The sequence below is a fragment of the Pimephales promelas genome, chromosome 12 (assembly GCF_988280905.1).
Source record: "Pimephales promelas chromosome 12, fPimPro1.hap1.1, whole genome shotgun sequence".
NCBI classification, from domain to species: domain Eukaryota; kingdom Metazoa; phylum Chordata; class Actinopteri; order Cypriniformes; family Leuciscidae; genus Pimephales; species Pimephales promelas.
In genome coordinates, this window is record NC_142780.1 from 34,264,397 (window position 1) to 34,281,665 (window position 17,269).

At 37.4% G+C, this 17,269-nt stretch overlaps 2 protein-coding genes across 3 annotated transcripts in view; one reads left to right on the forward strand and one right to left on the reverse strand.

Moving 5' to 3' along the window:
• Positions 1–7,451, forward strand: part of ago3a (argonaute RISC catalytic component 3a) — a 43,435-nt gene extending 35,984 nt beyond the window's left edge. For both annotated transcript variants that reach the window (XM_039688774.2, XM_039688776.2), the window contains exon 19: positions 1,979–7,451. In XM_039688774.2, the coding sequence (XP_039544708.1) occupies positions 1,979–2,087 (109 nt within the window). In that variant the 3' untranslated portion in view covers positions 2,088–7,451. The remainder of the gene's footprint in view (positions 1–1,978) is intronic.
• A 1,667-nt stretch (positions 7,452–9,118) lies between these two features.
• Positions 9,119–17,245, reverse strand: LOC120491145 (uncharacterized). Its single transcript, XM_039688780.2, has 6 exons — positions 17,108–17,245; positions 16,970–17,029; positions 14,120–14,461; positions 12,559–12,795; positions 12,284–12,383; positions 9,119–9,843 (listed from the first exon to the last, which is right to left on the reverse strand). Exons 1-6 carry the CDS (start codon positions 17,112–17,114, stop codon positions 9,780–9,782), a joined length of 810 nt encoding a protein of 269 aa, XP_039544714.2. The 5' UTR covers positions 17,115–17,245; the 3' UTR covers positions 9,119–9,779.
• Between the last annotated feature and the right edge of the window lie 24 nt (positions 17,246–17,269).

A 17,269-nucleotide genomic window follows, 5' to 3' on the forward strand; every position in this document is an offset into this window, starting at 1 on the left:
AATTGCGATTAATCGCATCCAAAATAAAAGTCTGTGTTTAAATAATATATTTGTGTGTGCTGTATATAATTATTTTGTATATATAAATACAAACACATGCATGTATATATTTGAGAAAATGTGTTATTCATATATAAAATATTTATATTTATATAATATAGATTATGTATTTATATATATATACAGAATTTAAGCGCAAATAGTTCTTAAATATATACATGCATGTGTGTGTATTTATATATACAAAATAATTATATACAGCACACACAAATATATTATGTAAACACAGACTTTTATTTTGGATGCGATTAATCGCAATTATTTTTTGCACAGCCCTAATATATAATAGGATAATCGGACAGAAAATGTACAGTTGGCAACAACAATGCAGAAAGCTTGTTTATTTTTGTGCTATCCAAGTAAGAAATACAACAAAACCAAATGATGAAGTGTAAAATAAAATGCTGCATAGTCTTCTCTGTATGAATTAAATATATTCAGTAAAGAGCCGTGAGAGATTTTCTCTGAGTAAAATTAATTGTTGCCATGTGATTAAATCAAATGTAGCATTAAATGTAGCACTTTAGTGTGTGATGGATGTAATAATGTGATTTCATTTATTAAGATGGCTCCTGCGATAAGCATTGTAGTCGGGCATTGAGAAACATTTGCTGTCTTTCAGTAAAGCAGTGACTTTTATCTCACATTTAGTGTCTGTTTTTCATTATTAGAGTTTGTGGCCTTTTTTTGTTGCATTTTTGTCTAGTAAAATTAAAAAGCCATTTTTGATTAATTTTTACTTTTGTTTTCACCCTAAATTGCAACTGTTTTTGCAGGTCTTAAAGTCTTTACACGCCATTACACAAATAAAGGCCTTAAAGGGATACTCCACTTTTTTTGGAAATAGGCTCATTTTACAACTCCCCCAGATTTTTTTTTTTTTTTTTTTTTTTTTTTTTTTTACATTTTTTTAATGTGAACAGCAATGGGAAGAGCATCCGTACAGAAAGGTTTTTTTTTCACTTAAAACTGTAGCACTCATACAAAGCCCGATCTTATGGGCTTGACATACTTGACATATAGCATAAAAATTATGTATTGTATTGTGTATTTTCAGTATTTGTTTAATTTTTAGCAATCAAAATAACTGATTTTATGGCTGTAATTTCCAAAAATTTGTGATTTTTTTTTTTTATATATATAGTATATATATATAGGATAATCGGACAGAAAATGTACAGTTGGCAACAACAATGCAGAAAGCTTGTTTATTTTTGTGCTATCCAATTAAGAAATACAACAAAACCAAATGATGAAGTGTAAAATAAAATGCTGCTTAGTCTTTTCTGTATGAATTAAATATATTCAGTAAAGAGCCACGAGAGATTTTATCTTAACTAATTTGAGTAAAATTAATTAATTGTTGCCATGTGATTAAATCAAATCAAATTAAATCAAATCAAATCAAATAGGCTCATTTTACAACTCCCCCAGAGTTAAACAGTTGAGTTTCATCGTTTTCAAATACATTCAGTCGATTTTCTGATCTTTAGAAAAAAACAGACAGTACCTGGTCTCATTGACTTCCATAGTAGGAAAAAAATATACTATGGAAGTCAATGAGACCAGAAACTGTCTGCTTACTGATATTCTTCGAAATATCAGAAAATCAGCTGGATGGATTTGAAAACTGTAAAACTAACTCTGGGGGAGTGGTAAAATGAGCCTATTTCCAAAAAAAAGAAGAAGTGGAGTATCCCTTTAAAAAAAACTCTTAAAGTCATGGCATTAAATGTTGCATGTATATTTTTTTTGTCCTTTTACCCAATGCAAATGTATAAAATATCCATACATTTACTTCTCACTCACAAAGTGTTGCTCATTATGTTTCTCCTTCGACGTTTACATTTTAGAGAACATTTTGACATGTTGTGTTTCCCTTTTCTTATATTATGTTTTGTGTTCTGCGATCTTCCAGTGCCGAGGGCAGCCACGTCTCCGGGCAGAGCAACGGTCGGGATCCCCAGGCGCTGGCCAAAGCTGTGCAGATTCACCACGACACCCTGAGGACCATGTACTTTGCCTAAGCCAGCTCACACCAAGCCCACGTTTGACTAGTCATGCACACGAACCCGACAACCACACACACACTCTCTCAGTCACACCTCCCAAAAGCCTGTGCGTCCCGAAGGGTCGATCTCTGTGGCGATGGAAGCACGGCTCACCCCGACACTGTGCAGCAGGATGAGGAAGGCCTGCTTTAATTCCACACGCGGACCTCGGCACTATTATGCAATATTAAACCAGCCGACTGAGGCCGTTCTGTCATATCCCCTCCAAACCCTCGACGACAACCAAAAGGGAAGCCCGTTTATATCCCCGCTGTAGACGTAACGTTTAATTACTTTTCCTGCCTTGTACCTCAACGTTTTCTAACAGCACTTTTGTCCTCCCCCTTCCCCCGAAATGAGATTAGAAAGAAAGCTTGAGTCGGGAAGAAAGAACGTTTTGGGGATAGAGGCGTCACGCGCTCCTACTAGCAATTTTCTCAATGTACCTTTTCTCCCGCTCTCAATTATTTTTGTAGCCAATGGTGACTTAACTACGTGTTAAAGTGTCAGTCGTGAAGAACCAATTGTGCGTTAGCGTTTTAAAACAGAAAAAGAAGCTTTTATTGCTAGAAAAGTGCCATTGCCGAGCAACCGTTGATTTTAAAGCAGATGTTCCCGTTGGCCTGTGAGCTTTCAATGTAAAGTGATCATGTTTTGAAATGCTTTTACGTCTAAATTCCCTCCAGTGTTTATTTGTCTCGATCGATCGTTCTCTCGTTCGCTTCCCTTCTGCACTTTGTCTCATTTTAAAGCGCATAGTTATGCGACAGATCATAGTTTAGTGCAATAATTCATTGGCGGGATGAGAATACCTCCGTAGAGAGGAGAAAGACTGGGTTTTAAAGGTGGAGGTGTGCATGTTTGCCACTTTTCTGAAAGTGGAGGCGACGATTGACCGTAGCGTGTTAACAAGTGCCTGCTGTCGAACAGAAACGGATAGATGCGACCACGCTCGACTTGACAAAATCTCTTAAAATGCGAGCCGACTCACCGTTAACGTCTTGATTTTCACTGCCCTGCCTGTTCAGAGGATTTCGCTGCTATTGTGGACCGGCGGGTTCATGCTTCGGTTTCGCCTAAGCACGAGGGACTGATTGGCAGCTCTGGGAGAAGGAGAAGCTCTCGCAGCACCTGATGTGTGCTCGTTCACCGGACGGCCACTAGGGGTCAGTATAGCGTTTTACTTGAAGAGTGCATCAGTGAGCGTTGGGTGCCTTACCGTCTCTCCGTGCGCCATCTGAAGCATGTCCAGCTGTTTAAAGGTGATAATCTGCACTAATCAATGCGTAATGCATGGTGCTATTAGGTGCGGCATCGGAAATTGGACTTGATGTGTAAGATGGGAACATGGGATGCATAAATGGTGCTGGTTGCAGACTTTTGGTCGTTCTGTGTGTTTGTTTGTTTGATTTTATTGCGTAGAATGGTACAGCACTGTGGCCAGTCAGATTAAGATTACGGTCAATTGCACGGAATTATTAATGCATAATTATGACTTTCAGCCCAGAACTATTTATGCAATCAGATGTTTGCTCTTCAGATTCTAATGTATGAATGATAAATCATTGCAGTCGGCCGTTATAGAGGGTTTTCTGCCATTTTTTGAAGTGTGCATTAGAGGTCGGACCTGTAGAGGAAGGTGCATCATGTTTTCTGCCCGTCAGGCCTGTCAAAATTGGTTTAAGTGAAGCTGTACGCATCATTTTATTTCATCTTCCCGAACGAAACCACTATTGGTGCTTCAGAGCCTTGGAGGTCGAACCGTTTAAGAAGGTGTCATGCAATTGTATTTTTGTGTAGTTCTAACTTCAAATATATATATTTTACTAACCCTTGCCTCTTATTTTGGCAAGAAGTGTCTCTTTAAAGGGATAGTTCGGTTCGAAGTGACTCGCCCACACGTCACACGACTTCTATCGCTGCTGTTTTCCGTGCAACAAAAGCGAACGGGACTATTTTTACATTGGTTTTGGGGCTTGCTAGTAAAAATCAGTCCATTTTGGTTGCAACAGCTTAAAGGGATACTCCATTTTATTTGGAAATAAATAAAATGGAGTTTTAAATATTTTAAAATGGAAATAAAATAAAATGCCCCCCCGAGTTAAACAGTTGAGTTTTACCGTTTTCGAATCCATTCAGCCGATTTTATGAAATTTAGAAGAATCATTTCTGGTCCCATTGACTTCCATAGTATATTTTTTCCAACTTTGGAAGTCAATGGGAAACTGTCTGGTCACTGATATTCTTCTAAATATCAGAAAATCGGCTGAATGGATTCGAAAACGGTAACTCTGGTGGGAGTTGTAAAATGAGCCCATTTCCAAAAAAAAAAGTGGAGTATCCCTTTAAGACGGCTGAATTCTTGAACGACATGAGGGTGAGAAAAAATACGTTTTAGCTGAACGATTCTTTAAAGCGACATCACGTTTTAACCGAAGACTGTACAGTGGAAGTGGAGGGAGTAACTGAGGTAGCGAATGCGTCGGGTTCGAGTTTGTTGCGTCCGCTATCCATAAACCTAGAAGCGAAGTCAAACAACCCCTTTTCTCCTCTCCTCTCCTCTCCTCTCGTCTCGTCTTTTAATGTCAAGCTTTTTTGGGAGGGTCTTCTTTTAGGGTCTAAAACGTAAGTTCAGAGTTCATAGAAAGTGCCTTTCCTCATGATGGTGCTGAATAATCCGAGACTAAAGTGAGAAATCAAAGAGCATATTAGTCTTATCCTTACCTTGGAGAAGGTGTTGCACACATTGCAAACACACACATTTTTAGGCTCTTTGTATATTCAGATGTTATATTGACGACGATATATGCCAAGTATACGAGCGAACGGTTGAGTTCTGCATCATACTGTATTAGGAGTCCGGACCAATTCTAGGTGAATGTGCTATCTTTACAGTAGATGGGGGACAGAGCGGACACTCGTATGACACGGCCTGACCCTGGACAGGAAAGCCTAGCACAGCACTTTAAAGACTGCCACCTAAACAAGGAAACAAAGTCACGGGGCTTTCCTGTCCTTTTCCTTTCCCCCCCATAAGCCCCTTTTTTTCATGTACTCCAGCAAAAGCTCTTGAAATCTTTGCTGAGGGAAACTCGAGCGAGATTAATTGAGGTTTACACAAGGCTCCGGTGACGTTTAAAATGTCGATCCCTCTCAATGTGCAATGGCCCATATAAACCATACATCCAGTATATGTTTTGGACCCCCATGGCCTGTATTTTGTCACACGGAGGATATTGTAGATCTCAAAACACTGCACCTCACTTACCTTGGTATGCTGCAAATGTTGTCCTGCTCACATTTCATGGCCAAACTAAGAAACTGTATTTTGCATGACAAAAAATGAAGCTTATTTTTGCGTTTCCCCTCCCCGAATTCTGGATAAATTGTGATGCGTTTGTACACGCACTAATATTAGCTTTCCTTTACATTTAGCTTTCAAGTATCATTCAATCACTATTGAGATTGATGGGAATTACAAAACGTGCTTGATTGTTATGAAAATAAAACAAATAATGGAAGCGGTTGCAATAATATGCATCATTTTTGTCATGCAAAGTGTTAAGCATTTGAAGAGTGCCATTTGAAATTTTCTTCTAGAATGATGATTTTTATCAAGCTTGTATATTCAAGTTCAGTAATTTCACTTAAATGACAATTAATAGGTAATCTTCATTGCAATTTAAGTGAAATTACTGAACTTAAATATACAAGCTTGATAAAAATCATCATTCTAGAAGAAAATTTCAAGGCTCTTCATTTATGTCTTTGCATAAAGAAAATGAAGCCTATTTGTGGCATTGTGATTATTTTTATGACAATTAAATGCATTCCCTCGCTCTAAATCCTCATTATGCGCAAATTTAAATACAGACGTTCATGCATCATGGCTGTTTTGCCTTTCATTTATGCGGATTTATCATTCCATCGCCACTGAGAATGATTACAAAACGGCTCGAAACTTTGGGGAAAGTGCGCTTAATTGTCTTAAAATAGGCTTCATTTTCCCTGTGCAAACTCTATCTTTAGTTTTTGGGGTGGAGATTCAGCCAGATGTTACTTTGAACGCGGTATATCGCTTGACTAATGCCTGACGACAATATCCGTAACAGTTTTAGAGCAAGAATTGTCAGAAAACGAGTTGTTTTTAAAATCTTTTTATTGAGCCAACTTTTATTCTGTTGTCCTATTTAAATGTGTTTTGTTTTTCTTTTAATATATTGGAAATATATATGGGAAATATTTAACGGTGTATTTATTGAGGGAGTGCTTTCGCGGCTGGAGTCTCCGCATCGTTGGTCGGACATCCTCTCACAAGCACAACCACAGAGTGGGCGGGGCCGGCACAAGCCCGAAGTGTTGGATGACATCACTTCCTCCTTGCCCTTTGACTAGACGGTCCACCTCATTCGAAGAGGCTCGCCGCATCTCATCTCTTAATGGGACGGAGAACCTCACTGACTTTGTTATTCCAAAAAGATAAAAAGCTGATTGTTTTCATCCAGAGCTGCTAAACTCTTAGCCATACACGTTTCCCTGGAAGGATGTTTGATGCGTCCGGTGCTTTAAGTGGAGTCCAATTTATTTTGTCCTTCATCGTTTGCTTGAGTTCAATTGTCTTCGTGCCAGAGAGGGGGTCCCATTCCACTCAGATATATATATATGAGCCTCAGCCTTAACTGTACTCTTTTGTTTTTCCCATTCGGCATCTGTCGAACACCTTCGTTGTGCGTAGAGAAGCGTACCAACTCCCTGTGTGGCATCTCGGTTCTCTTTTAAACCACTAACTGCGCCTGACGAAAACGTGATCTCGTTGCAAGCATCGCTTCGAGACAGACATGTTGTCATTTTCCAGGAGGACGGAGACGCCGAGATGAATGGCACGTGTCGATTTCCTAAAAAAAAAAAAATGTTTACAAAACGGTTTACTGCAACGCAAAGCTCCAGCATTCCAAACAAAGACTGTGAACCATCCGATGCAAACGAGTCTGTCCATCCTCCGTCTGTCGTCTCACGTCCCGTGTCTCTTGGTACCGGAGGTCGGCGATTTCCATTGCTTACGAAAGAGCCAAAGTTCTGCCGTTCCTCTCCGTGCGAGTCGGGACGTGGCGTGTGCGTCTCCGGGATCTCGGCGTCTCCGTCCTCCCGTCTCTCTCTCTCTCCGTGTTTGCAAAGAGTCTCTCTAATGTACCAAGGGATCTTTCTTTTACTTTGAAATGTCTTTCTTTGTTTTAATAATACTCTCTTTGTAGATCAATGGCCTTTTAGTGTTGCTTTGCTTCAGTTTGGAGTGTATCTTTCACTAATACTTGCAATAAAAAGCTTTGCTTTTAAAACACATTGGCTTCGTCCATTTCTTAATTAAATCACCACCTTGATTTTGTGTTATAATCCTGAATCGACAGACTATAGTAGAGCTCGTCTACATCAACAGAATGGACCAAATTAAACACTTAAGCATTTGGACCACTCAGCTTAAACTTAAAAATGGCTGTTGTGCATTTTTTTTTTAAACTAATTTGAGTGTAAAACGTCTTAACTCTTCTACATTTTCTGTGTGTAAAACATCGCAGATTATACAACAAATGTTTTATTTATTTATTTATTTTTAAAGTAGCATGCAAAATCACATGTTCTCACTTTGTGCATGTTTAATTCCGTGAGTGTTTAACTTATTTTTCATATTCTATTCAGTTTCGCCACATTTTATCATCTGGCCATCACATAGAATAATGAATCTATAATGATGCATTCAAATACAAATAGGTCGGGTCAAGTGCATTGCATTGTGAAATCCAATTTATTTGAGAAAATAATAAGTATGTTTTTTTCCGAATCATTTAGAGAGAGTGTGTGTGTGTGTGTGTATATATATATATATATATATATATATATATACACACACACACACACATACACACACTATTTAAATGATTCGATTTAAATGATATTTAATATATATGTGTGTGTATATATATATAAGTGAAAAAAACATACACACACACACGCGTATATGTATATGTATGTGTTTTTCACCTATTATATATATATTTTATTTTATTTCAATTACCGAAAGTGATTTTTTAAAATAGTTTTACTTATCAAGAACAATACCTGGAGTCCTATGGATTAATTTAAAGATGGATAAATGCCGTTTTTTTCTCTATAAACCTTGGAAGAGCAAGGATATTTTTTTTTTATCTAAATTTGATTGTGTTCGGCTAAAAGAAGAAAGTCATATACGCCTGCCTATGATGGTTTGAGGGTGAGTAAATCATTTTTGGGTGAACTATCCCTTTAAATGCAGGAATGAGAGAATACGATGCTTAAATCTCCATTCTTTACACGTCTTTCCCATTGGTAAACTTTTGGAATTTCGACTTCATAATTATGGAATCCAGAAGAGCTTATTATGCAAATGTCAAGCTGATGTAGTTTCTACTGATTACTGTCCAGAAGAACTCACCCACTCGTCATCTGTAATGAAAGATCAAGGTTAAAGTTGTCTAGACCACTTTTGACTTGTAAATTATAGTCCAAAATGCACATTATTGTGGTTAAAACTGACAGTTTAAGATTGTCTGATTGAGAAAAGTGACCAATCACATCTGAAATATCTGATATCCAGCACATGAGACAAAACTGGTAATGAAAACAGAATAAATCTGTGTAAACAATTTTTTTTTTACATGGCTACTTACCAATTAAATAATCTATATATAACATGTATAAAACAATTATAAACGAACAAATACCCGAAATGTTTATTATTTTATTTTTTTTATCAGAATATCTTCCATCATTGTCTTCTTATCACATTTACCATATTATACAATATTTCATATTAAGATTTTATACTTTGTATAAAAAGTGTGGATGTTTAGAATAATATAAAGTGTATAAAAATCAATTTTGATTTGAATTATATACGTATTTCAAGAATATAAGTATTTCAGAAAAGAGCGTATTAATGAAACCTCCTGGTGATGGAGGGTTTTCCACCCTCATATCCCCCTGAGACCAGAGATTTATGTATTTTTTTGTCTGGAAAAAATCCTCAGATGGCGCAAAAATCGTCATTTTGCATCATCTGAGGATTGTTTTCCAGAGGCTAAAGACTACAGTCAGTATTCGGGTCTGTCCCGCATGTCCTCAACCCGCCCATAGAGGGCGATCCTACTCACAGAATGAACTCATAGTGTCGGCCATCTTGTTTTGGAACCTAAGCTAGTAGGCTGTTGTTCTGAGTAGTAAGGGTTACCGTCCTCTTTTTCCCGGACATGTCCGGCCGTCGATGTCCGGGGTTCAGCTTTTGCTTTCTGCAGTCGCCATTCATTGTTTACAAGCACAGCTTTTGTTTCAATCTAACTGAATTCATTCCGACTGGTGAATCTGAATGTAGTGTTTACGTGAACGCTTGATGTTTCATCAACTGATTCGGACCAGAGCATTCAGTGTGGCGTGAAATGATCCAAAACCCCTGAAAATGCTATAAAGTATCATTCTTCGGCCCCGGTCCGGACCAAATGAACCGAACTACAGATGTGAAAGCACCCTAAATTTATACAAAAGCGTCTGCAAAGCATGGACCAATAGAGTATAAAAAGGTATTGTGAAAGCTTCAAGTGACAGTCAGTCCATCAGCTTTGGTCAGTGTTTGTACGAGTCTCACAGATCCACGTCGTACGGCTCTCTCAGTCTCTCTCTTCTGTTGTGTCCGTGCCGGTGTCTCCTGCGGTGGAGAAAACAAGACATCTCTGAGAAAACGGACTAGAAAAGTCAAGAAACTCTGATTGATCACAGGGTTCAAGCACTTTAAGGTCTTAAACATGTGTTAATGTATTGTTTTATTAAGCAAGCACGTAACCCCCTCGATCATAGATGGAAAAGACCATTTGCAGCCAAGGAAATACAGTTATCGGGGTAGAGTTAGAAACCTACGACTAGTTCGTGAAATAATATCCAATATTTAACAAACGATTCGTTTGACGGCGGCGATCCTAGAGGCAAAGTTGCTCCGAATGAGGAGTTCTACCATGTGGTCATGAATGTTGTGGGCGTGTGCGAATATAAATAAAATTTTGTAATATATGCACGTGAAAAACGCGAAGGCGCCCCCGGTGGACGATTTCTTTCGAATTTCATCAAACAGGCCTAGCGAGTTTCGTTCCGTAACCTTGTCTGACAGCTGCTCAAACTTTATTCGCCGACAGGCGGCCATATTTTTCGAGATACTCTAATGTTCTCGTAGACAGCACCTTGGACATGCCAGTTTTCTGTTGCGCAGCTATAGCCGTTAGGGCTGTCAATCTTCCTCTATAATACTATTCGAATTCCATTCCTTATTTTATTTAATATTCGAATAATATTCAAATATTAAATGCTAAAATTTATCTTATTATTAATATTTACGACATTACACATGCTTATGGATCATGCATGTGGTTGTTGTTACACGTTCGGTCCACTAGAGGGACATCTAATACACATTTTATTCGTGCTGAATATGGTTGAAGCGCTTCCGATGGTTTTCGGCTGATATCTCCATGAAAACACCACCAAAATATTCTGAAAAATATCGTTCTTTTCAGTTCGACTACTTGACGGTTCCAACAAGCTCGATGCGCACCGAATCCGTTGAGATATTTGCGTTTTTCGCTTCACATGTGCTTTTTTTTTTTTTACATCGTTAAACATTTAGGCTACCATTTTTGACAGTTGTTATGATGATACACCTTGGATAACGTGCACACTTGTGTGTTGTGTTACGATTTAAAAACTTTATTGTTCACCAGACAAAACAAAGGCATTTTCACATGCGTGTAAGCCAAGGCATAAAAAAAGAAATATTCAAACGGTAACTTCAACATTCGATTAGTATTGATTTTTATAATATTCAAATTATATTCGAATTTCGGAATTCGTTCCAACAGCCGTTTTTTAATAGCCGTTTTCATGTTTTTTGTTTTATAGCGCCACTAAGTGGCCAGTCGCCACATCCGACCTCATAGATGTACCGAGTTCGGTGAAATGAAAGATAGCAGTCTCAGTGAAAGTGGCCACTTCAAACATTTTAACGTCCAGTCGCGAATTTCAATTTTTTCAATAATTACTGCAATCAGATGCCAGAGAATCGTTCTCTACTGGTCTGGTATGCAAATGTCAAGCTGATGTAGTTTATACTGATTACTGTCCAGAAGAACTCACCCACTCGTCATCTGTAATGAAAGATCAAGGTTAAAGTCGTCTAGACCACTTTTGATAGTCCAAAATGCAGATTATTGTGGTTAAAACTGACAGTTTAAGATTGTCTGATTGAGAAAAGTGACCAATCACATCTGAAATATCTGATATCCACCACATGAGACAAAATAGGGAACCGAAAACAGTTTTGATTGGGGTGAGACTTGGTAAAGTTGTAGACGGTGTGTGTGTGTGTGTACTACAAGCCCTCAATGTTTTGAGTCGGTTTGGTCTGTCCGTTAGGGTTGGGTATCGTTTGAATTTGAACGATTCTGATTCCGATTCCTTGTTTCGATTCCGGTTCCTAACGATTCTCGATTCCGATTCTTTTAAGAGGCAGGGTCAAAAAAGTTTAGCTAACTTTGCTAACCAACGGCCTTTCTGAAGGAAATAATCCTTTCTGAAGGAAATACTCCTTCTGTAAAAATACTCCTTTTGTCACAAATTTTGCATTTTGCCGAGATTTAGTTATTTTTAGAAAAGTGAAGCCACACTTTGGATCCCCGACGTAAGCTACTCATGTTCGACTCGCGCGGTTATGCCAACACTTCCGGTAGACGCTTCTTCGTTGGTGTTGTTCAGCGGTTTCTTCTTCCGCTCGGCGGACTGTGAATATCGAAACTAGGAATCGAAATTTTAACTTTTGAACGATTCCGGGAAAAACGAAAAGTTAGTCTCGGTTCCAATCGATACTCGATTCTCGATATCCAACCCTACCGTCCGATCACTTTTAGTGGAGAACGCTGATCCTAGATTCTCACAATAGTGTTTTACCCCTAACAACGACATTCAAAGCTTCATCAAACTCAAGCTTCATTTTTCTGCTTTTAAGCCTCACAAATATCATTGTAAGTGTGTTACTGTGACCGTGAGGTTTAATAAAAACTTAAATAGTTGCTAAAACAACACAATGAATTGTTTAAACGCACCTCCACAGCAGAAAGGCCAGAGATGCGGCTCCGAGCGCCAGGAAAAGCAGCAGAAACACAACCACAGCGCTCGTGCTACTGTCGGTGCTTTCACACGGCTCTGAAACAGAGGTATGCATCAACTCGTCTTAGTTAAGGGAATAACATAGTTTAATATGAAAAAAAACGGTGGAGTATCCCTTTAAAATATTTCAAAAATGATTTCTTGTGTCTGAATAAACATGCTCGAAACAGCATCTTCCTATCATTAGTGACCCTGATGCTGAGCGGCGTACCTGCGGCGTATGTGGCCGAACTGTGTCCCAGTTTGTTGCTCACCACGCAGGTGAAGTGTCCGCAGAAGGTCCCGGAGACGAACAGAGACGCTCCATCTGCCGAAACACGGCCCACTGCCCCCGTCACCAGCACTCGCTCATACAGCCACGTGAAGGAGGGATCCGTTCCCCAGGCCTCCATACAGTGAAGAACGGCGTGAGACACATTCACCATCACCGACACGTGATACACCGGCACTGAAACACACACACAACATCAAACCGAGAAAAGTACAAGGACGTAATGAAGAAAGTCCATTTGTAGATAACGCTTTATAAAATGTCACAATTTGTGATATAAAGTGCTGCTTAAAAGTTTTGTGAAACCCCTTACAGAATCTGTGAAAATGTCAAGTTTAACAAAATAAGAGGGATTAAGTAAAATGCATGTTATTTTTTATTTAGTACCGTCTTGAAAAAAAAAATATCTAAAGGGATACTTCACTTTTTTTTTTCTTTCTGGAAATAGGCTCATTTTTCAGTTAAGTTGAGTTTTACCGTTTTCGAATCCATTCAGCCGATTTTTTGATAATTAGAAGAATATCAGAAACCAGACAGTTTCTGGTCCCATTGACTTCCATAGTAGGACAAAAATATATACTGTGGAAGTCAATGAGACCAGAAACTGTCTGCTTACTGATATTCTTCTAAATATCCGAAAATCGGCTGAATGGATTCGAAAACGGTAAAACTCGGAGTTGTAAAATGAGCCCATTTCCAAAAAAAAAAAAAAAAAAAAAATGAAAGTGGAGTATCCCTTTAATGTAAAATATGTTTACACAAGACAAACTTAAAAAAAAAACTAACAAAAAAATACCCAGTTGAAAAGTTTATGAACCCTTGATTCTTAAATCAACACCAAGTAAGATTTATTACCTTAAAATAATGTTTCGAAAATCGTTTCATTAAGTCGTGACATGGTGAAAGGCACTTCTGGATTCACTTTATCTGCTATAACCACGCTATGTAAGATTGCCAGATCGATCAGATCTTTTTCCGAGTCATTCCGTTCGTTTCGTTCGTTGAATGAACCAAATGACTTGAAAAAAGAACAGGAGAGTCACAAACGCACATCACAGAACAGAGCAAGGCGAGCATTTGAGCTTATAAAACTTAAACTTTGTTATTTAATTATTAAATGAGCGATCGTTTCGCTTGATAAGACCCTTATTCATCGTCTGGAATCGTTTAAAGCCCTTTGAACAGTTTGCAGTTTGTACTGAAACTCTCGTTTGGACCTTGAACCGTTTGGACCCCATTGAAGTCCATTATATGGAGAAAAATCCTGGAATGTTTTCATCAAAAACCTTCATTTCTTTTCGACTGAAGAAAGAAAGACATGGACATCTTGGATGACATGGGGGTGAGTAAATTATCAGCAAAAGTTTTTTCAAAAGTGAACTACTCCTTTAAGCAGCACTGTATGTGTGTATATTTATACAAGTGTGAATAGTCTGTGTGTTTAGTGGTTCAGGTGGAATTAAGTCAGCGTTTGAGGAGTATCATGAATGAATGATCTTACGGTACTCCTGAACGCTTCGCTGAGCAGAACGTCTCTGTCCTGATTGGTCTGTTACTGTGACCGTATAAACGCCACCGTCCGACGCTTGATAAGCCCTGATCTTCAGTGCGGATCCCTGTTGCTCAACAGTCACTCTCCCATCAGAGGGACCTCTACCAGGAAACTCAGCCACTGTTGAACTCTTCCCAGAAGTCTTTGCGCTGCGTTCCCATGTGACTTCAGAAACGCGTTCCCCCTCCAGAAGCTCGATTTGTGCCTGTAGGATCAAATCCTGGCCTTTGACTACATACACCGACTGCTGGCTGGAGAAGTGGACGGACAAACACTGGCCGCTCCAGAGCCCTGCGGTTACAGCATATATTGGTAACACTTTATAATAACTACACGCTAATAATCATTAGTTAAGCATGAGTAAACCATTAATTCATCATTCATAAAGCATTAATAGACATTAATAAGCAGTTCATAAATACAGCTATAAATGCTTTCTTCTTGATTTAAAAGCATATCTATAATTTGTTTAATAATTGTATTTTCATCCTTTATTAATGATCAATTTATCATTTCTAAATGAAGAATTGCATTTTTTATAAACCAGTTATTTAAGAGTTGTCCGTGGTTCATACGATTACTTATAGCGAGTAAGTAAATGATTAATAAACTATTTAAATGTACATTCATACATCTTATTATTCAGACATATAGTGATGGTTACTTAATGTGTTAATTAATGCTTTATTAACATGTATTAATGCTGTAATTCAGGGTTAATTTGGTTAGTTATAAAGCAGTTAGTAGTGGTCAATTAACTATGTTCGTGAGCTCATCTAAAGTGAGGACTAGTCATGCCTTGTAAAGCATTTTTAAAGGCTGTTAAATATTTCTGTGTTCTGTATCACTGCGTTGTGTTTGTTACATTTTACTGTTTAGAAGATTGACGAGTCTTTAAATCGTCTTTATAAATGCTTTACAAAGCATGAATAGTCCTCACTTTAGATTAGCTCACAAAAATAGTTAACTGACCACTACTAAATGCTTTATAACTAACTGTATTTACTACATTTACTTACACTTTCTAAGTGGTCTTATGAATGACTGACAACTCTTAAACAACTGGTTTGCAAATAATGTTATACTTCATTTAGAAATTATTAATTGATCATTAACAAAGTATGAAAATACAAAGCATTTAACATGGTAATTCACACATTCACGCGTAAGCGTCTCATCAGCGCGGCGTGTCCGTTTTTATTTCGGCTCCCATGTTAACAGGTTAGAGCTTTACCACCGTGACACGCGTGCATGCCAGAAATAGAAGTTAGAAACGACGCCTATTTTACAATAGGAAACGATGTGTGTATATATATATAATTTTGTACACAATTACATATTAATAAATTACATTTTGATGTTTGAAAGTCCAGGTTTTGACAAATTCAATTTAATTTAAACAAATCATAATAATAATAATAATAATAATAATCATGAGCAGCCAGCCACTCATACACTCAAATACAGCTTTTTATTTGATTTAACCAGGGTTTAATTGAAAGTTCAAAAGAACAGCATTTATTTGAAATAAAAAAATTACACGTAAGACACCACCGTATTGAAATAACATGGTCCAATAATAACTGTAGACTGTTTACTGAATTGTAAATGTTAAAGAAAGGGGAAAATGTTAATTACTTATTTAAAAACAAAAACAATAATGATTTAAATATTGGAGGCGTTACGTCTCCCATAATATAAAAAATAATCATTTCTCATTGTTACCAATTTTGAATAAAGCTGTGCCGCTTAGTTTTGTTTTGTTTTTTTTTGTGGAAAACGTGATGCATTTTTCTGGATTTTCTTGATAAATAGAAAGTTAGAAAATATTTATTTGAAACAGAAATAAAAAAATATACACTTAAAAATACACCAACATTCAATAAACGTTACTTTTTTATTAAATAATAATATAGTTAATTAATCTAAATGTATTTATGGTGTTTGTTTATGCCAAGAAATGTAAACGTTAAAAAGGAAAAATTATCAATCTGAATATTGGAGTCATTACGCCCCCCCATAATAGGCTATAGTTATTTGCTGATCAAGAAACATTATAATCATTATTATTATTCACTCTTAGAAAAAGGGGTTCTATATATGAAGCATAGGGTTCTTTACTCAACTTTATATGCTATTATTCGTTCATATATTACATTATCCAGCAACATTTGGTAGTTGTAATTAAATTATTGTTTATTAAACTGTTGTAGTAACTTAATATCACACTTTAATCCTGTTGATTTTTGGAGGAGAAAAACTGAAACGGCACTCTTCGTGTGATATTGATTAACTATAAAATGATATAAATATATACATTCAGCTTGAATTTTGTGATAATTCACATGCGTTCATAAATACATTTTAGGGTCTTGATGTTCATCAATAATATGAAATATGTAATCCGGAAAGGACAAAACAAATGATAATGAATGAACCCAAAAGGTTCCATATAGAACCTTTTTCCTGGTTACAAAGAACACTAAATGGTTCTTATTATTGAGTTCTTAAATAGGATTCTGTTTAGAACCTTTTAGCGGTTCCAAATATGTAGCGCTGATAGAACCTTTTTAAGGTTCTATATAGAACCTTCAAATTTAAATAAAGCTGTACTGCTTAATATTTTTGTGAAAAACATGATTTTTGAGGCTGAAGCTCTAAAGAACAGCATTTATTTGAAAATTGAAATAAAAGTAACATCAAGCATGCTGTAATTGGCCAATCAAATTCAAGTGTTCCCGCGACGCGAGCCCATATAAAGTCTATATAAACACAAAGACATCACAGATAATAACTCACAGCAGACTTGCAGAAGGAGGACGGTCCGGGTGAACGTGTGTAGTCGAGGCTTCATGTCTCCTGTGTGGAGAAGGGGATCAGAAACATACGAGCAGAAGTCAACATTACAGGCGGAGTCTGAAACTTTTCAAAACAAACCTCTCATAACTTCCTGAAAGAGACGCTTGTGTCCACAAACTTCAGATCCTAGAGCGGAGCTGCTAACATGCCGTCAGCGAGTACGGGACGGACTGATGTGTGAACTCGTGTGAGTTCAGCAGGTCAAAGGTCTTTAGGCGTCGCCGTGTTTACAAAGCGAGC

What these genes read in the sequence shown, in the direction of transcription:
- LOC120491145 (XM_039688780.2), bottom strand. An exon ending in CCTCCTTCTGCAAGTCTGCT is followed by an intron (nt 14,462 to 16,969) that starts GTGAGTTATTAT and finishes CTGTAACCGCAG; the next exon opens with GGCTCTGGAGCGGCCAGTGT. An exon ending in CTGGCCTTTCTGCTGTGGAG is followed by an intron (nt 9,844 to 12,283) that starts GTGCGTTTAAAC and finishes TCTCCACCGCAG; the next exon opens with GAGACACCGGCACGGACACA.